This window comes from Octodon degus, unplaced genomic scaffold, assembly GCF_000260255.1.
Source record: "Octodon degus isolate 3935 unplaced genomic scaffold, OctDeg1.0 scaffold00070, whole genome shotgun sequence".
Classification (NCBI taxonomy): domain Eukaryota; kingdom Metazoa; phylum Chordata; class Mammalia; order Rodentia; family Octodontidae; genus Octodon; species Octodon degus.
In genome coordinates, this window is record NW_004524646.1 from 2,680,586 (window position 1) to 2,701,876 (window position 21,291).

The 21,291-nt window shown below is 47.0% G+C and overlaps 1 protein-coding gene across 7 annotated transcripts in view; it reads right to left on the reverse strand.

The window, feature by feature from the left end:
- Positions 1 to 21,291, reverse strand: part of Ttc7b (tetratricopeptide repeat domain 7B) — a 251,424-nt gene that overhangs the window by 60,398 nt on the left and 169,735 nt on the right. For all 7 annotated transcript variants that reach the window (XM_023719660.1, XM_004635133.1, XM_023719658.1 and 4 more), the window contains one exon: positions 5,388 to 5,504. In XM_023719660.1, the coding sequence (XP_023575428.1) occupies positions 5,388 to 5,504 (117 nt within the window). The remainder of the gene's footprint in view (positions 1 to 5,387; positions 5,505 to 21,291) is intronic.

The window sequence follows — 21,291 nt, forward strand, 5'->3', positions numbered from 1 at the left end:
AAAAAAAAAAATTAAAAAAAAAAAAAAAAAAACTATTAGGGCTGGCCAGATAGCTCAGCAGACTAAAGCACCGGCTTAGGCAGTGTGCAGCAGCCAGGGTTTGAACCCTGGCCTGCCCTGCCAGCCCTGCTGCTGGGGTGCGCTAAGATAGTGATTGAGACTGGGTGTGGTGGTACACGCCTGTAATCGCAGCACTTGGGAGGCTGAAAACAGGAAAATCACTATGACTCCAATCTGTGTAGTGAGACCCTGTAACCCTGTACTAAAATACACTAAAAAAATTGTTTTAAAAATAATATAAAAACTATTGCTTTGCCCCACCCCCTCCATCACCATAATCCTTCTGGGGTTTTGAAGAACAATTTTTTGTTGCTGTTCAGAAATTTAAATTCTGTAATAAAGGGACGCAATTTCCTTCCTCTAGGTAGCTAGTGCTGAAAGCAGTACAACAAGATTTGGTATGGAACTTAATAAAGCTCACAGGCTACAGTTTCTGTATTCGGTATGCATGAGAGGAAACCACAGGGCACAGAGGAGACTTCCTGCAACACAGGATCTTTGTCAGCCTACACTTATTACATCATCCCATGCAGCTTTTTTTGGCAACTGCTCTGTTAATTACATCCATAACTTCAAAACAGTAAGTTTGAACAGGCGATAACATAAAAGCACACACAAATTTTCACTAACTGCAGAATTAACATTGGTCTGCTCATACTGCACTTCCATATAAATGTGACAAAGGATTAAGTAGCTGATAATATTGCAGTGGCTCCCCACTTAGGAGGTTTTCTGAAAACTTTGCCTCAAAAATATAGTGGCATTTTTCATCCTGGTGGGGATTCCAGAGCACAGTGGGTGCTAGCACTGCCAGGAAGGCCCTGCCTGGGACAGGGTCCACCCCTGGGTGTGTTCAGTCACAGTGCTGCAGGCCTGCATCTCACCGGGCTCCAGACAGGGGCTTTGGCTGCCCCCTGTGATGCTGTGGGGGGGCCCAGAGATGGAGGTCTTGGGACCCAGCTTGGGGACCTGGTTCTCCTCCTACACCGGTCAGTAATAAGCAAGACCACTGCGGCTCAGCGAGTGCCCTGGCCAGATGAGAAGACTTATCCTTCTACACGGAACTGTGAGGGACAGAAGGGGCTGGTGTAGATGGAGGATTCTGCGGGGCTGTAATTTCTAGGCACGTGCCAGGTGCCATACACATACCCACCTACAAACACGCCTCTGAGGTCAGTGCAGCTGGTGGATACCAGAGGCAATTCATCCCTGGGCTCCTGTGTCATTAGGGGAGGCGTGGAACAGCTAAGTCAAGGACCACCCAGTTCAAATGTCAGAAACCCTGACAAAACCCATACTCATCGGTGCACCTGCTCACTGAAATCACACAGGATGCACCTCCTTAGTGAAGGCTACACTTGCCAACATTCCTCACTCATCTTCCTTATTTCCTCCTGAAAACAGCATACAAGCAACACTTCATAAACTGGGGATGCCTTTGCTTCCACCCAGAATGTCTTCTTACTAAAAATAATTCGGTATTTTTGATTAAGAATTTGGCTAGACAATTAAAGCAATTTTCAGTTCTTCACTTCTGTGGTATAGCACCTTAGCCAATCAAGAACCAGTTTTGCTACAGCTTGCAGAATGTGAGAGGCACCAGGGCCAGAGTCCCTAGCTGGCCCACTCTGGTCAGCCTTGAAATCATGTCCTTTCTCCCTCTTTGGCCCAGGATGCTTGGGCAACTCCTGGAGCCACCTGTCCTCACTTCCACACTTCCTGGCCACCTCCCACAGAGGAGGGTAGGGAGGCGGAGAAACCCACTTCTAGTCAGTGATGTGGAGAGACAGTTCAGGGAGAGGAAACTGGGAGGAGCACAAGTCTGGGATGTCCCCAGGCACAGGGTGCACAGTCAGGGACCTGCTATTCCCCACTAAGACTGTTCAGGTTATACTGTAATGACATCTAAGGCTGTATTGGAAGTTAGGAACTTCTGAGAAAGCTCTGTCTTTCATGGCCACATGGAGGCAAAACGCAAGGGCAACGTGGTGGTAGTGGTGGCAGTGGGAGATGAGGAGGCAGAAACTCTGAGTTCTCTCCACAGCTTTGCCTCCTGGAGCAGAACCTGGCACATGTGAAAACTAGATTAAGGAAAGGAGAATGGGTGGCAAACAGAGAAGAGGTGGGGGTGAGAGGGACCTGTTTTTCTTCAGGCCTCCAAGGCCTAGGTTATCAGAGAAACCCTCAATATCCCTGGCTCTTATTCTTCTCATCAGTAAGAGGAGTATGACATAACGTGGCATTGGCCCATTTTATCTAGCTTCTTCAAAGATGAAATGAGATCCTGCTTTGTAAAAAGAAAAGCTGTACCAAAAGGCTGGTCACACTCAGCATGAAGTGAGCTCTCCTACTTCCAAGTGAGGCCAGAGCGAGAAAAATGTGTGCGTGCGTGCGTGCGTGCATGTGTGTTTGACTTTAAACACTGTTTGTTGCTACGTGACTGAAGTTAAGACTTAGGAGAAAAAAGAAATTTCTTCCAACCACGGAGAAGTCAACCAATGACTGAAAATGGATATGGGTCAAGCGGCAGTGACAAGAATGGAAAAGAAGTGGTTAACAATTAAAGAAACTGTCACCTCAAGACAGGCAGCACGCTGTCATGAGGGGAATGTTGATGTCCATGGACATGGGTTTGAATCGCAGCTCTGCTGCTTCCTTGGGAAAACAGATGAGTTATGTAGCTTCCTTTAGCTTCAATTTTATTTGCTATAAAAGGGAAATGGCAATAGTTATCTTGCAAAGCTAATGCCAGGATTGAAGACCACACATGACTGGCCTAGTACAGTACTGGCACAGAGAAGTTTCAATAAACACAGTTATTACCACCCCTGGCTGAAATGCTGTGCAATTCAGGGCAGGGAGCCTGCTGAGCCCTTCTGGGGAGAATAGGTCAGATTCATACGGTCTTGAATGGCCTCGTCAATATGCACAAGAACCAAGGAAGTGTTATCTCTGCCAGGGGTGAAGAGACAAAACATGAGACAGATTTCTATCCTAAATGCAAGCAAAACTGCAGAGCCAGGGAAAGAGAATCCAGGCTTCTGAAATGACAAACGCCTCGACAAATGTACTCTCGAGAGAATGACACCCACTATTTTGCTCACAGCAAGAGCTGCATTCTACAACTGCAGGTGGAACCCTATTGGCAAGTTTTCTAAGCCTCCGTTCAGGGACTAGCTCATACTGTGATTTCCTTTAAGCAAAAATAAAGAGGGAAAGAGCTGCTAGAACACGAAGCTCGGGTCTGTTCTCAATTTGGCCACTCACTCCCTGAGGCTGCCCACGTCTTCCTCAGCCTCCTCTTGCTGCCTGGGGGCTCTGCTGAGCTTCAGGAAGGGTAGGGAAGACTGGGAGTCCTAGGAGGTGGGGCACGGGGCCCAGCACCCCTGCACACAGCAGAGACAGGGGCCAGAGTCGTGACATCAGAGAGCCTGCTCTGGCTAGAAATGAACTGCTTCCTGCCAAAATATTTCTGCTCCATGTCCAGTTTGTTTTATTTGCAGGAAGGGATGCTTCTCATACACTTGTTCGTGTGACTTCACCCTTTCCTAATGCCCTGTAGGATCTGAAGGTAGATTAAGCTGCCGGTCCCATGTCACCTCATCTGGGGCCGAGAAGTGTCAGGACACAGCCCTGTCTCTTTGTGCTGCTCTCTGAGGCTGGGGCCGCTTCTGATGCAAGCAGGCTGGGAGCACAGCGCAGTCTGCACCATGGTGAGGACTGCCAAGAAACATTTATTTATATCCCAGAGAAAATGAAGTTTAAAAATCTAAACAAACAGGAAGCTTCTGGGGAGGAGCTGGAGGCAGCGCGAGGGAGGAGGGAGCGCCCCCCACGGCGGCTGAGGCTCACACCAGACCAGGGTCCTTCTGCTCTGACCCCGAGAGCTTCTTCAGGAAACAGAGGAAGTATGGGCATGGCCCAGGCGTTTGGTTAAGTATTTTTAAAAAGCTTTCCAATTCTGCTATTTTCTTCTCCTCACACTCAATATTCTTGGTTGCTAAGTGGGAGGAAATGTGGGGAGGTGGGAGAGGTGTGGAGAGCGGAGGGAAAATTGGCAACGTGAAAGCTGATGGGTTTATTTTCTCCTTCCTCAAGGGGGTACAGGCAAAGGCTGCGCTCCCGCACCCAGGCAACCAGCTGGGGCAGTGTCTGCAGGCGGTGGTGGGGTTAGAGGCAGACTGCTGCCACGGACAGAGCGGGCCTTCTGGGGAAGGAAACACAGCGACTTCCAGTCGGGCTGACAATCTCAGATGAGCTGAGTTCCTTCTAAGTTACAATGAACTGTACTCTAGACCAAACCCACAAAAGGGAAGAGGCCAGGTTCATTATTACCTGTCACCAAAAGCATGGGGAAGTCAGCGCAGGGCAATGGTGACCTCCAGACAGTGGCTGTAAGGGTGCCTTTGGGGGAGTCTCCCCAGTGACCGCTGGACCCACCCGAGCGCCTTCCCTCAGATGCTCTGCCCCAGGAAATGCGCCCCAGCCTTGCCAGCGGGCCTGCGGGCAGCCGGGCATCTGGCTGCAGCGTGTTGGGTCCACGCTGCCTTCCCCAGAGCCGCCGAGTCCAAGAGGAGTCTCTCGCTCCTTCCTGACAAGGCTACTTGACCGTCCTGAAAGGACAGAAGTTTATCTGCAGAAAACTGACAGTAGAGCACATGGATTTTCTTTGCTAGACATACAATGGATGTCCACCTACAGAAAAGACAGCCCCAAGCAATGTCAGCATATGAACTGCCTCCTAGGGTATTGTTTCTGCCTCTATTTGCAAACCTATTTTAGCATTTCTGCCTCTGTGTATACTTTTTGAAATTCTTCTTTAAACGGACCTTAACATGTCACTGGTTCCCTCATTAGTTAATTATATATATAATCTTTGGCACTTATTTATCTTATATTTGCGTGAGTCACCATTTTAACTTTTTGCCAGTTTATATATAGCAATTTTTCCTCTCCTTAGTAGGATGCGGTCTGTTGTCTATGTAGCCTTTAAAAAAACAATACTGCAGGAATCCCATCTGGAATACATTGGTGACTGGTCCATACACAAATTACCTGCAAGACAGGAGTTAAGTACATGGCTGGCAGAGAAAGGTTGGAGAGAGATCGGTGGGAACTGAGCCTATGGCTCACCATGGCAGCAAAAGCAGAAGAAACCCATGACTTGGGGCTACATCAGCTTCTGAGAGAAAATGGTTTGAGGCTCCATCACTAGGATCTGCCACTTGAGGGGACGTGAGGGTACAGGAGGTGACCGTTAACACCTGCTAAGTACCACTCAGAGACGGCGCTGCCAGGTGGGGACCCATGCAAGCCTGGCTTCTTACCTGGGGTTGGTTAGGTTGTAGCAGGATTTCCATATTTGTAACATGTGCTTACAGGTGAGCAGCGCCTCATCCGGGCCCCGGCACAGTGACTCCAGCTTCACTTTGGAAAACAGCAGTCTACAAGGAGAGACAAGGGAGAAAAACACGCAGCTCAAGCCAGAGGGCCCCGACTCAAGCTGCACAGAGAGGCGGGCTCGGCCCCGGGCTCAGGGTGACTGGACTCCGAATGGGGCATCCCTAGCTATGGTCTAGGAAAAGCAGCGGCCGCAGAGTCAAGGATTCCAGAACCCCAGATCAACACACAGCTTTGCACTGGGCTCCCCAGTGCCAGTCCAGGGTGGCTAACTGTGGCCAAATTAAAAGCATCAGAATAGCCACCTGAAGTCAAGACACGGGGATCTCACTAATGCTGCTTTTTAGAACAAAACCAATTTATGTATGAGCCTTCAAAGTTTCATTAAAAGTATAATCTTGGTTCACTTACAAAATTACACAGGAGCTATGACTTGATTGATATAAGTATCTACAGATAACTTTCCATGATGTTCTTCCTTAGAAGCTTCAAGAAGCCTGACCTAGCGCTGGCAAGATAGCTCAGGGGTTGATCCTTGGCACCACATGCTGCACCAGCCTCCACCCTCAGGGTGGGCTGAGCTGGCCAAAACAAAAAAGAAGCCTGACTTAAAGGTACATAAAGTAAGATCCAGACCCATCTCTTCCTGCTTTGTAAAGGGTAGATGTCAGGGCTCCACAATCACCCAGATTTTTGTTACCACCATTGCTTCAGCCTCCATCCACACCTTCTGAGCACTATACTAGAGCCTTTTTATGCCCTCCTAATTCTCCTTTGGTTTCTCTGGAGACATCAGTTTGGACAAGGCCAATCTCAGCTCTCTTGGTTCCTTTCACCAATATATAGAGAAGTCTTGGCACAAACCTAGATTCTCTGCCAGTCATCTTCCCATCCCTGAACCTGCCCAGTCCTCAGAAGTCTTATAAAGATCCCCAGTAATCGTTTCCAAGCACTGGGATGGTAAGGCAGGAGGATCACAAATTCAGGCCTAGTCTGTGCAACTTAGCAACTTGGTGAGACACTATCTCAAGAGAAAAATAAATAATACAGGGCTGGGGAGATAGCTCAGTGCTATAAGCACCTGCCTGGCAAGCATAAGGTCCTGAGTTCGATCCCTGATACCAACCAACAAACAAATGAATAAAATGAACAATACAGGGCTGGACATGTAGTTCAGTGGAAAGACCTTGGGTTAAATCTCAAGTACCATTAAAAACATCAAGGAATCATGTTTTCTGCCCTAGCCTAGCAAATCACCACAATATCTTACTCCCTAAACAGCCAGTCAGGATAACAGCCAGTCAGGATTCCTTCTCTAGTCCTTTGTGGCCCTCCAGCCACTGCCGTCCTCTCCTTAGCATCGTGCCCTGTGCCGTGCGTCCTTCCTCCCATTGGTATCTCCCAGCTACGTGCCATGCTTCTCCCTCAGTGCTGTCACTGCATATGTCACGTCCTCGCCTGTGCTCGCTTCTTAATTCTTCCCCAGTGCAACTAAAACCTACTTCCTCGTGTAAGTCTTCCATCGATACCACTTTCACTCTATGTTCTCTACTCAGTAGGTACCACACCAGTGAGTGTTTGCAGTTAAGGACAATTTAAAAGGGAGAAAGACAAAAGCAACTGCAGGTCACCCCCGCCTCAGCACAGCCCATCACTGTCATCTCTGCAATCACCCTTTGGTGGATCCGGGGATTGAACTCAGGCCCTTGCACTTGCCAGGGAAGCACTTATTCTGGTGAGCCATCTCCCCAGCTCCTGCAGTCACCTTTTTCAGGAGGTGGTGTTTGTAACTCTTTCTTGGAGGACACTGGGGCTTCACAACAGCGCCCCCTGGACAGTTGTGTTCTGTACGTAAAAGGGCTCTGCTGCCCCGCTTCTTCCACAGTGCCTAGGATTGTGCTCTGCATTAAGCAGGCCTCTGATCACCTCTGCTCACTCCCTGCCTTCTTTACACGCCATGGCGATGAAGAAGTGCATTTGCAGTGACCTAAGTTAGACATGCGGCAGTTCTTCAAGGATGCATGATGCACCGTCCTCAGCCCGAGGCGCTGGAGAGGAGCCAGGCCTCTCTGTGAGAGAAGGGACAGTGTGGTCCTCTCCAGTCATTAAGCAATCTCAGTGGTGGGCTAGCACCAAATGCTCCTACCCAGTGAGACAAAGAAAGCCAAACAGGGGTGCTGCGGGCTCCCTGAGCCTAGGTTTTCAGAACCTGGGCTGATGGGACGACAGGTCACATGATAAAAAGGATGTGGTGCCAGATCTGCAAGCAGATGGGAACAAAGAGCAAGGCCACATGGAAGAAGAGGGCTCAGTTTTTGCCCATAATAGCTCAAGAGGAGGAAATTCCCTTGCAGCTCTACCAGGGCCACCTGGAGGGAGGCACACACTCAGGGTGTCTCACGGGGTTTAGAAAGCAGCTGGCTCCTGCGGAGGTCTGCATGAGCCCAGAGCACGGCAGGGACACGTTCCCACCAAACTCACTTCAGCTGAGAGATGTATTACAAAGGAAGAACGCGCAAAAGGTTGCTTGTAGCCTGTGGCGCAGAGCTAGTGGGAGTCCACAGACTCCCCTGGATGGGGGTGACTGCGACCACAGGAGGCCCAGCAGGCTGCACCACCGGTGGCGAAGGTGGGGGTGCGAGTGCTGTGCTCCTCCAGCCCAGCCAGGCTCAGCAGAGGACTTGGAGGGGGTGGGAAGGCTTCCCTGCCCTGCAGGCAGTGCAGCGGCTCTCACAGCAATTAGCCTCGATTGCTTCCACTGTACCTAAAGCACAAAATGCCAGAGCACATGGCTAAGCCTCAGCTGGGGGAACAGTTCTTTGCAAGGCTTCTTGGCTGGAAAAAGAACTTCTAATTAACATGAAATAACAGCTTTCAAACACTTGACTCAGGATATGGAGTTGAAAGGTGTGGGCTGGATTTAAGAGAACCAGACAGGAAGAACAATAGTAGAACTGCTGAGCACAAATGATGGAAAAGGCACTTGGAAGAGAGGCGAGAGGAGCACGGGGAAGACCCTGGCAGAGGAAAGGAGCTGGAGGGCACAGGTGCGGGCAGGGAGAAGCACCGAGGCTGCCAGCTACCGGCGGCACCCATGCCAGCTCACTCGGGACAGGAGGCACAGCAGCGGGGTGCAGCCTCCTCCCCTCGTCCCCAGACCTCAGCTGGCTGGCGAGGCAGGCATCAAGGCTGAACACAGAAGCAGGGGTGCTTGTCACTGGACCCACCCAAGCCTGCCTGTGCATTTCAAGGCTACTCTGAAACATCTGGTGGGTGCGAGCTACGAGCTACGTTAGTGCGGGGACAAGAGTACAACGATCAGCATTGATTGGCAGTGGTTGATGTCCAAAGATATTATGGATTCAATCTACTGAGGAACCCTGAGGCAAAACCAAATGATGAAAAAGCTTGGCCCAAACCCGCATCTGACACACTTCAATGTGTCCAATTGTCACCCTGATGCAGACTGCAGGGGGCACTGCCAGCCCCGCCACCAGGTGCACCAGGACACGTCTGGAGTCACATGTCCTCCTCACCCCTGCGCTGCCTCCCAGTTCCTTCACCTGATTCCCAAAAAAGAAATGTTTTGCTCCTCGGGTCACTGAAAACATACACAACTAATGCAGAGCTGCGCTGCAATACCACGCTCCGTTACTGGTAATTTAAATCTAGCATTTTCACAGATCAAAACACTCAGATTTTGTCTTATTCTAGAATGAATGGCTATCACCAAAAATGCAAAAAAACAAATGTTGGTGAGGTGGTAAGGGAAAGGGGGAACTGTTCTACCTTGCTGGTGAGACTGTAACCTAGTACAACCACAGTGGGCACCAGTGTGGAGTGTCCTCAAGAACCGAAACTAGAAACTCCGTTTGACTCAGCTACTGGCTTTCTAGATGTCTTTCTGAAAAGGTGAAAGGCATCACATGACAGTGACGCATGCACACCCATGTGTCTAGCGGCACAATTCAACATAACTCAATTTTGGAAGGGACCAAGATGCTATCGGCAGATGAATGGGGAAAGCAAATGTGGTATTTATGCACAACGGAGTACTATGCTGCCATAAAGGCTAAACTCGTGTCATCTGTTGAATCATAATTTCTCTATACCTAAAATATAAATAAAGAACAAAATAAAAGATAATAGGAATTAGGGAGATAGATCTTTTATAGAAGAGATGGGGATCAAGAGGGAGAGGAAGGGATGAAAAAGAATTAAATGTTATATGCACATATCAACTTCTCACAAGGAATGTAATTATTATGTACTACAAACACGTACTAATAAAAACTAAAACTTAAAAAAAACCCCACCACATCTAGTATTTCCTAAAATGCCCTTTGTGATCTGACTCCTGCTCACATGTTGGCCACTGAGGGGGCTGTTCGTGGCCTGTGACACGTGTCTCATGACAAAGCCACGGCCACCTTCCCCATGTCACTCACCTTCTGGGCCTCTGCACGTGCCACTCCTTGGTTCGGAGCCCCTGGCCCACCCATCTCTCCTGCTTTCTGCGCACCTACTACTCCTGCGACACTCAGCTGACAGTGCCTCCTCACAGGAGGGGAAGAGGCAGCACCAAGGAGCAAACCGCCCAAATGGAGTGCGGCTGCAAGAACCAGGAGTGCTCCCGCCTGGGGCACAGCAAGCCACTTCTTCTTCCAGAAGTAACAATAACAAGAATAACAGTAACCGTGAGCCACTTCACATATCTAATCATGGATTCCAAGGACGGCCCTGTAAATTAGGTGGAGAATTAAGTAAGCTGCTCTAGTTCACACCACTAGTGATCTGCAGAACAGATACTTAAATTGAAGTCCATCTGACTCTGCAGGAATGAACAAGAAACAGGAGAAAGACTTCAAATCTGACCATACTCCTGGCGCCAATGGAGACCTGTGGCATTTTCTAATTCATTGCTAGGATTAAAAACCTAGAAACATTTAAAGCTCTGGTTTTTATGCTGTTTGGAATAGAAATGGTGTAAAGAGCAAGGCCAGGTGCTCCGAGAGCTGACGGGCCCAGCAGTGCCACCCTGCAGCCTTGAACCTGGCCGTGCTGGGCTGCTACGGGCTTGCGCCTAAGATCTCAGGTGAGCTTCTTTAAGGCCTGATCACGTTGTATGTGTGCATCTGTGACTCGCCTTTCACTCCGAAGCTCAGGGCATACGAAAGTCTAGTTATGTGAAAGACCTACTTAATATGTTTTACTTTATTAATAAAAAATATTTTACAACACTTTTGAAATTTCTTAAAGAATCCCAGAATAATTCTTGTGAATATCCAGTATGTTAGAGCTTAGGAAGGACTTACATCTACCTCCCATGAGACCCCCAGGTGTGCGGGAAGGAATCAAAGTGGCATTTGGCAGGGCCAGATGGACCATCTAATGGTCGTCCCCAGGAAGGCTCCCATTTCCTGGAAACTGCCAGCTCACTGGAAGTCACATCTGCACCAACTCTCACCTGCCTCCTCCTGGCCCACCCCTGGGGGTGCCGGAGTCCACATCACGACTGGTGGTTGAGATGAGGCTCAAAGGTGGATGTTTCTGAATTCCAAAATTTAATATACATTGCAAAACTTACTGAAGAGCTCTCAATGGCAAGAAATTAGAAGAATCTAAAATGATTCTGAAGTACTAGTTCCCCCCAAGCTTATTTGGCAGCATAAAAATGTGTTTGTGAAGGGCACTGGGGAGAAAACATGTGCACTAATACACAAAGCCTCACTAACTAGCTGAACTGTGAGTGTTGCACTCACAGCAGCTGATTTAGCAACAGAACCACAGGAACCAAAAACAGCTATTTTGCTGATTTGTGTCTATGAGCTCGCGGGCTCAGCATGCCAGTGGCCTGCTCCTTCTACATCTACTGAGTGTGAGCAGAGAGACAAGCAGCACAGCAGAAAAGCCTGGGGAATGTGCCCGAGAGGAGCACTGGCCGCTGGGCCCTGACTGCTTTCCCACTTCCTGCAGCTGGGAGCCTGCTTGGAGAGCCGGCTGCCAAGCACCTGAAGGAAAGTGAGTAACTGTCACCGGTAAAACAAAGGAAAGACGGCAAAGGTGGGTGAAGACAAGTGTGTTGGGAGGAAATGTTACATGGAGAAGAGGTTCGCCAGCTGAGGAATCAGAAGGGCAGGAGAAATCAGAAGCGAGGTGCCAAAGGCATGTGGTGATGAGAGAAGGGGATGGAGATCTGAAGTCAGATGAGTCAGCTGGGGAGAGATAGTCTGAAAAGGCTGGTGGAGCAGACGGAGTGCAGCTCAGCGCTGCTCTAGAGAGGCGTGTCAGAAATCTCACTTGCCAGCCCCTCAGGAGGGGACAAGGTGTTTCTCTTCAGTTCCAGTAAGGCTTGTACGAAAGCTACCTCCACTCACTGTCATTCCCCTTTCTGTGGGCCTGGGCTGGCTGGGGCCGTGGCTCTCCCAGCTGGGTTTCCCACGCAGCCCCACCTTGGATGGGGCTGAATCTTTGCAAAGAGCAGCCTGCGGTCCTGGGCTGTCACTGCCACTGAACACCACAGCTGTGACCCGCCTGCTGCAGCTGGATGGGACTGATCCTGGCAGGTGAGCCCATGCCACGTGTGGCTCACAGCTATGTGGTGCTGGGGCTGAGGTACGGCAGGTCACCTGAGGGCCCTTTGACAACAGCTGGGAAGAGATGAGGTGTAGAACCAGATGGGGTGACTTTCCACTAGACACCAAATACTGCCTAGGGCCTCACTAATTGTAGTCATAAATGTCACTTGTGTGAATGATCTCATTACTCAACTGCTACACAGGAAATACACAATTTCTTAGGTCATCTGGCTTACCAATTGCTCTACTGATATGCTACTGGTTGACTTATCAGAAAAAATATAGATTTTTTTTTCAATTAATCCAAAGGCAGAAAAGGCCTTGAGAGGTCCTAGAATACTCTGCCACTCAGCAGGTGGCCCAGGACTGAGAGCCTCAGTATATCCTGGGAGTGTATCACAAATAGAATTTCCATGTTCTCCATTCACTCCAGGCCCCCTGAACTGCAATCTACACATTGCTAGATTCTCAGTTAGCTCCAGTTTGGTTACACTCAAGACGTACCACTCTGGTTCATAACTCTCAGTCTTAACCTTCAATGGTCTTATTTTATAAAAAGAAAAGTGACCTCCAAGAAAAAGAGTTCCCATAGCCTCTTTACTTAGGAAATGTAACTTGTGTTTGTTTGTTTGTTTGTTTGTTTGTTTGCTTGGGGGAATGTTCCTGATATATTTTGCTCTCAAGCTCAACAGGAATTCTAAACAAACACTGACGGTAAATGCACATCAAGGGGCAGCCCGGGCTGTGGTCTGCAATAGGATGGTGCCCTTCCTTCCTGTCCTGGGTGGATTCCTCATCAGGGATGTGCTATGGCCCTGCCCAGGGTGTCCACACACCTCCAGCAAGGGCCTGCCAGGTGGGCACGGGGTACCAACCTAGGGGGCATCACTAGTCACTCATACCACAGGCCCACTGAGTCTGCGGTTATCATTCTCTGTAGGAACTGAAGGCCCATCCAGTATTTGTCTTCCAGAACAGACAGGCTAATGCGTCAACATGTCTAGGGGAGCTTGGAGTTACGTGTGCCCGCCCAGTCATCAAATTCAAACACTTCTGAAATATGTGCTGGCCTAACAGAACTCTGCCAGGGCACGAGAGTTACAGCCACCAGTCAGGAAGCCCTGGCCTCTAAGCTTTCAAATCCGAGGTCAAATCTGGACGCCTGGCTCCCAGCCACGTGCTGACTGCTGGTCTGTGAGCTCAGTTCTTCTCGGCGCATCCTCTCAAGCAGGAAGTCGAGGGGCTGAGCCCAGAGAGTGGCCAAGCCAGGCGGCTTGCTGGTAAACTGCTGTCTGGGAGCTATTTAGCCTTGAAGAAAGTTCTAGAAACTTGACCATGTTTAACACCGATGGCTGCTCTAAAAGGAGTCGTGGTGAAATGTTTGGGTGCTTCTAATGAGGTCATCTGGCCTTTCCCCTCTTGGCCTCTCTCATCAGTAAGCCTGGGGGGCTGTCGAGCTCACCCCAGACTCTCAGATCTGATGTCCTAGAAAACTGAGACCACATTTATCCAGCAATAGCAAGCTCCTCGGGGGCCCAAGTGTTAGCAGGTATTAGAAGAGGCCTTACTGTCCAGGGCTTAGCAGCCTTATGCTTGGGCAGGAGGCTGTGTGGGAGGGAGGGAGCTAGGGACCGACTGGCCTGTGCGTTTGGCTGTGCCCCTTGGGATCCTTACCCTGCCCCCTTGTGTGACAGGCAGGAACTCCTGCTGGATCCCGTATCAGTTACGTTTGCTTCTCATTTCAGTCAAAGTGTCAACAATCTGCCATACAGCCCCATCCTTTGGCAGTATTTTTAGAACAAACAACTGACATGTTTAGCTGGAATAAATCACCTCAAGATACCCCAGTTTAACTCTTTTTTTGTTCCCACTGTAGCTACTGACCTCAGCTCTGATTGGCATCCTGGAGCCGACAACCCCAGTTGGGATGCCTGGGGACCCCATGCATGTCACACTGCCTATGTTTCTAGGGCCTCCTCCAACCTGTTTATCGGATGCTGTAATGAAGGGAGCCATTGCATGTCACGCTGTTCTCGAAGCAAGAATCTACAGATAAACAGAATCCCTTTCCCATGCCAGAAGCTGGGTGGGGGGCATGGGTATCCAGGAGGCAGAGGAGCTGCCCTCGGGTCTGGTACATGAGCTGAGGAGCAGGCGGTACAGCAAACTCAGTAGGTGCAGAGTAAAAACCAAAATGGGCGACAGGAGAAGCAGGTACACACATGCCGGGCCATGACTAAGGCTGCCCGGCTACGTGCAGGGCTGAGTTCCAGCCACTCACGACACGAACACATGTTCATGGGCTGGAAATGGGATTCAGAGGTTTCTAGGAAGCTCCTGGCACGAATTCTGTCCATGACCCTCCATACTTTGACTCACTGAATGAGATATCTAGAACCTGGAGATGTGGGAAAGAAGTGCCTTAAAATAAATAAATTTTCTGGGTGCCCCAACTGGAGCGGCATGGCTTTAGTGTGGTCCCTGTCGTGGCTCCCTCCCTGCTCCAGCCTGGCCTCTCAGCTGCTGGGTCTTCCGTGCTCAGGGAAGCTGGTCAGATCTGAGCTCTCTGGCTGACAGGATGACTGGCACATCCTGAAGACTTTCTTCCTAGCACTCTCAGAAAATACTAAAAAAGATGAGCTTTTTTGGAAAGAAAGCAAGATGTGCCATGGAGGTTTTAAGTTTATTGGGCCAATAGCCATCTGCCTGCCTAGAGCTGGTCTATAAAAAAATGGGGAGAAGGTTTTGGGCCAGCATCACTCTGCATCTCAAGGTATACCTGCTCTGATCTAGCTGAAAAGAGGACCTTTCCATGAGCAAATTTGGCTTCAAATACATTTTGCCTCCACTTCTCCTTTTCCAATTCTTCTAGCCTTGCCTTGGAAACCTGGTGTTCAGTTTCTAAGCCAGTTTTTGTAGCATTTTAGAGACTCAGTCTCTCTTGGCAAGCACCCACATTTACTGAAGGCTTTGCCACAGAACCAAAGCCTCACAGAAAAATGACATAAATGGCTGTGGTGTCCCAGAGTCAGCAAGTCCATCCTGGAAGAATGTTGGTGTCACATTCCAGAGCCACAAATCCCCAATAAACTCATCTCAGCCTTCCAAGAGTCCTGGAAGCTCTCCTATAACCAAGCATAACAGTAATGAGAGTTAAGAAACCTGTTGTTTAAAACCTTAAGAGTATGAAGAAAGAAAGAAAGAAAGAAAGAAAGAAAGAAAGAAAGAAAGAAAGAAAGAAAGAAAGAAAGAAAGAGAAAGAAAGGTTGGTCAGGCAGAAGGAAGGGTGGAAGGAAGGGCCGGGGAGATAACTCAGCAGCATAAGCACCTGCCTCACAAGTGCAAGGTCCTGAGTTTGATCCCGGTACTGCAAAATGAATGAATGAATGAATGAATGAATGAATGAATGTTAAAGTATACATACTGTAAGTTTGTCCTTTGAGCCATTCTTGACTGTACAGCTCAGTGGTATTAGGAGCACTCACACCATCCATGCTCATGCAAGTGTCACCGCCATTCATCACTATAACCTTTTTCAACTTGCAAAACTGAAACTCTGGACCCATTAACCTCTTTTTTTTTTTTTTGTACTAGGGATTGAACTTAGGACCTTGTGCTTGCCAGGCAGGCACTTATGCCACAGAGCTATCTCCCTGGCCCCATTCCTCCCCATCCTGCAGCCACCACTGACTTCACTGTGTTTACAAGCCTCACTACTCCAAGTATCTCCAAGTACATATGCAGGAATCACACAGTAACTCTTTTGGTGAGGGGCTTATTTTACTTGGTACAATGAATTCAAGCAGCAGCCATATTTATTGCATGTCGGAATCTCCTTCCTTTACAAGGCTGAGTAATATTCCAGGGTATGCACATACCACACTCTCTGTGCATTCATTTGTGAATGAGCACTGGGTTTCCGACAAGCGTGAACAACATTACTGTGAATCAGTATGGCTGTATCTGTCTAAATCCTCTTTCAATTCTTTTGGATACAGACCTAGATATGGGACTGCTGGATCACGTGTTAGCTCTATTTTTCATTTCTGAGGACCCACCATACTATTTTCCCACTTTGTATTCCCACCAGCAGTGCTGAAAATTTCAACTTCTCTGTATCACCCACACTTGGGACTGTTTTTGCTAAGAGCCAACCCAATAGGCATCTCATCGTGGTTTTGATTTGCATTTCCCTCGTGACTGGTGATGTGAAGAACCTCTTTCTGTGTTTATTGGATGTTTGTATATCTTCTTCCAAGAAAATGTATTCAACTCCTTTGCCCATTCGAAAATCAGGTTGTTTCTTCTGTCGTTCTAGGAAGTTGACCGCAAGCTACGGGACCACTACATCGCACTCCGCTTTAGTCTGTGCTATCTTCCAAGTGGCTGCCCTTTGTCCTCTGTCTACAGACCTCTTCCCAGCTTGCATCCAGGGCTGGCATCCCTGGTCTGATTATTGTGCACCTGTCTCTCCCAGACATCCTTTGGCTACTACTAGATCACCTGTCTAGAATTACGAGATGAACATGAAAAATCTAGAGTGTAAATAACCTGAAGAACAAAATATGAGATAAGTAATAGGAAATAGAAGGATTGACCTTTTGCTAATGAGACCAAGAAATGGAGGAGGGACAGTGGAGGAGGAGAAAAGGAAAGAGCAATAAAAGGCATTCAGATGAGTTCCGTACGTGTACCCACCTACCATGATGAATGTAATCATTATGAACAGCAAATGTATACTAATAAAAATAAAACATAAATAGATGAGTAGCCTCTCTATGGGCCAGCTTTTTTAATCAAATGCAAATTTAATGGGCACACTCATTACCTTATCACTCAGCTCAGGCATAAAAATAGCCCACAACACCTGGCCTCTCAGTGATTGCTGAATCAAAACATTGCTCAAGACGATGTTCCAACTTCCACTCAGTTTCTCTGAGAGTCTGTGTGAGCAGGACAGAGGGAGAGGCACAGTCTCACTTGCCAAAAGGACTTTTACAAAACCAGATCTATATTCCCTGAAGCAATGGATGGCGCTGATTTACTGAGGAGATTAAATGGAGAAATTCTGCTCACGTGGGTTACACTTATTCCCAACACTGTCCCCACTGCTACTGTGATGCTAGCATGTGGTGGGACGAATGTTCAAAGGCAGGTGGTGACCAAGGGCACAGACGTCAAGGCCAGACTGCCTGCATCTGAGTCACGGCTCTGCTGCTTTCCCCTGTGACTCCACTTCCTTATGTGTAAAACAGGGACAATCAGGCAAACTGTCTCAGATAGTTCTCATGAGGGTTAAATTAGTTTTCAAAAGTGCCTGTCATGAAGCAACACAGGCTAACTGACACACATGATCACTTCCGCCCGTTGGTACAGTCACGCCTTGGTGCTTGTGGCTGCAGGACTTGTCAAACTGGTACTCACTGCATTTTGAAAAGAAAAAAATTTTGGCAGTCAGCACTTGCTTGGGACTCACACTCGCTAGAACTCGTGAGTCACCCCACAAGCAGACTGCTTCTTCTCCCCACCCCCACTGGCTGGCCACTCAGCGCTGCTCTCTGGCCATGAGACAGATGAGGCAGCAGCCTCAGGGCAGATCGTGGACAGCACAGAATCCAGCCACTCGCCCTTACTGGGGGTGGTTTGTGGACTGATTATACTTTTGTACCCGGTTGCTAACTGCACATCATGAAAAGGTGAAGAGCAATACCTCTAAGCTTAATAGCCTTGTTTATATTAGCCCCGTAAAATCTGAAAGCTTGGCAAGTACAACGTCCTGAGTTTGACCCCAGGTACTGAAAAAAAAAAAAAAAAATCTGAAAGCTTGGGAGAGCTTTCACAAGTTATTTCTAATTACATTATTTCTTACGGGAAAAAATCTTGAGGTATCTGTAGGTCTTGGCCCTTGTCTCAGGTTTTAGGATGCACGAACCATGAGTACTGAGGTACCACCAGCTAGTTCCCACTGGTGTAAAACGACACGAGGCTGTCTGACAAACTCTGCTTTCACCTGAAGAGAGCTAAGTGCCGCACACAGGAGAACACTATTTTCTTTTTTGTTTTTTTTGAGACAGGACTGCATGTACAGTTTGAGTGGCCTTGGACTCACGGTGTAGCCTAGGCTGGTCTTGAACTACCAGGGATCCTCCCATTTGAGCCCCCTGAGTGCTGGGACTACAGGTGTGAGCCACCGCACTTGGCACAGAACAGCATTTTAAAAGAAGTGTGTTCCTCCAGTCACACGACTTCAGATTTGTTTTACTATCTTGCCAGGCGTCGAGCGCTATGAACTGAAAACACGCTTTACGGGCTGTCCACACGCAACAATGACCCAAATTTCTATGCGTCTCCTTGAGAGTTTTCAGAAATTACTTTCTTGAGCTTTGTGGTGTCATCTGATTTTTTTTTTTTTTTTTTTGCGGAACTAGGATTGAACTCAGGCCCTTGCACTTGCCAGGGAAGCACTTATTCTACTGAGCCATCTCCCCAGCCCCCATCTGATGGGTTTTTAAGTGTGCTACTGAGCTGACCACCTCCTAGAGCACTAGAATGGGGTGAGTGAAGGAGGAAAAAAATACAAACATAAATAAATGAAGCATCTCTAGGGATGTGCGTAATCAGTTTGCATAGAGCAAGAAGCTCAAGTCATAGTGGAGGCTTCCCTGGCAGCCATCGTTAAGTGCATTGAACCCGAATACTAACACATTAGTGACAATGACATCCTCTCCTACCACCAGAAGTGTGACACCCTCTGACGCACTTCACAAAGATGAGAACACCCAACGGCCAGTTCCCACACTGGTATTTATCCAAAAGTGAATTTCAATGCCAGAAACAAAGTCTGAGGGCTTGCTCAATGATCTGACCCGACAGGCCGCTTCGCTGTTTTTAGGAGCGACATTTATCCCAGATACCGCCAGGCACCTACTTCTACCTTGGCAGGCCAATAAGCAAAATTACTAAGTAAAACGTATTTTTTTAAGGGAAACCTCTGCAAAGCTGCATTTCAGAAGGGAGATCTGGGCTCCTATACCGAGTACTCCATAGCACAGACTGAACCTACCAGAACTTGCAAATACTACCCACAGAAAATGGGTATCTTTTAGCTTTATTTTAGGAAAACGTTTTAAGCGTGGAGAGACAATATATAATCAGCTGATACTGACTTTTGATTCTTTTGTCTTGCTATTTAATGGCTAATGTTAAATGACTGTAATAGTTAAATTTAACACTAAATTATATTTAATAGTTCAATGATGTTTCAACAGAAAATCGCAGTGGAAAAGAAACAAGAACAACAAAAAGACATGGTACATGTAGAAATGGCAGATACAAATTCAACCATATTATTAATTATATTAAAGGTAAATGGATCAAATGCTTGAAATAGAAGGCAAGAAATATCAGACTAGATGAAAAGAGAAGACTACTATATGCTATTGATAAGGACAGAAATAATATTTAAAGAAATAATGGATAAGCACTTTCTAAAAATAATAAAACTTTTTAGAGCAATCTACAGCTGACTGCATCCACCTTCAGACGTGTCACTGTGAAAGTGTAAGACACCAGCACCAGTGGCAATTAAAGGCAGTCGGGGAGAAAAGCAGATGACATCAAAATGAAGTAGGGCTAAACAACAGCTGGCTTCTCAGCAGCTCCAGGAGGAGCGAGATCACTCAGCCTCCGAGAAAATGTTTGAGTCTATCCAGTTTGAAAATTTTTTGGAGAGTAAACCTTAATACATATTTAGACATGAACTGAGAAAGTTTGCCAGCAAGAGCTCACTAAGATTGCTAAGGAAATCACTCAATAACAACCATCAAAGCATTTTTTTCCATTTGTAAAGGAAAACATATAATAAAAACAATCAAATCTACAAAAAATGTAGAAAAGGAGGTCAGGTATGATATGAAAATGCAGGTCAGATAGAAAGTACAGATGAGAGGGTAGATCTACTATAATGCAAAGAGTTCAGTATTTACAAATAAATAGAAATGAACTAAATGTTTCAGATAAGACCAACAACCCGAGCTTTAACAAACTGGCTGTAAGGAACGGGGATGTAGCTCAGCAGCAGAGCACCTGCCTGCGAAGTGCAAGGTCCTGAGTTCAATTACTGGTACAAAAAACCCCAAACTGACTGTAAAGCTAAGCACAATGGCGTATACCTGTAATCCCTGCTCTCTGGCAAGTGGGGACAGAAGGAACCAAGTCTGACCCAGCCTGGTCAACTTAGTGACTTACGGAGACCTTTGTCTCAAAAAATGAAAGAGCTGAGATAAAACTCAGTGCAAAGGCCCTGAGTTTAATTCTCAGTACCAAAAACAATTGTTACATAAAATGAGTATGAGAATATATATATAAACTGATTAAAGAGAATTAAAAAAGTATCGCAAGCTTATACAAGCATCTGTGAGTGTGAACACCTATACACATATACACGTCCATATACTCATTCAAATGAATGTGTGTATACCACACAAAATAAACTGAGGCAAAATGTATTATGTGTTAGGTCAGAAAATTAAAACAGAAAAAAAATAATGAGCTAAACATCGAGAACAAACTCAAAACAGGAGGCAGAAAATCATGGAAATAAGAACAGAAATTCATGAATGAGAAAATAAACATAATTGAGGCAGCAAAAATCTTCTAGTTCTTTAAAAGATCAGTAATAACACCAGTGTCGGCAGGACTGTCCAGGAAAAAGAACAGAGGGCACACAAAATAATATTAAGGATAAAAAAGAAGACTTAAACACTGTGCGTATGACAAGAAGTAATAGAACATGGAAAAAATTATGCCAAAGTTTTAAAATTTAGATAGAATGGATAAATCCTTAAAATATATTTATTAAAGTTTATACATTACACATAGTTTAATAAATAGACAACTTTTGCATCCTATAATCATTTTTTTTAAAAAGCAGCAATCGTGCCACAGAGAAAACCCAGCCCCACACAGTTTTACTGGTAAATTCTATGAAAGCCTAACATTCTCAGAACAAATAATTACATTATCATGCACATAATTCTAACACACACAAAGAGGGTCTTCCAGATCATTTTATGAGGCTGGCCCAATTTAGAAGTAGTCAAAACCTGAGAAGGATGTAAGGACAAAGCAAAATTAAGGCCGACATCACAACTGAGAATAAATGCAAAGTTCTTTCAAAAATTTGTGACTGAGCCCATAGAAAACGTAACTTGATCAAGTTATGCTTATTCCAACAGTAAGAGGTTAGTTTAGC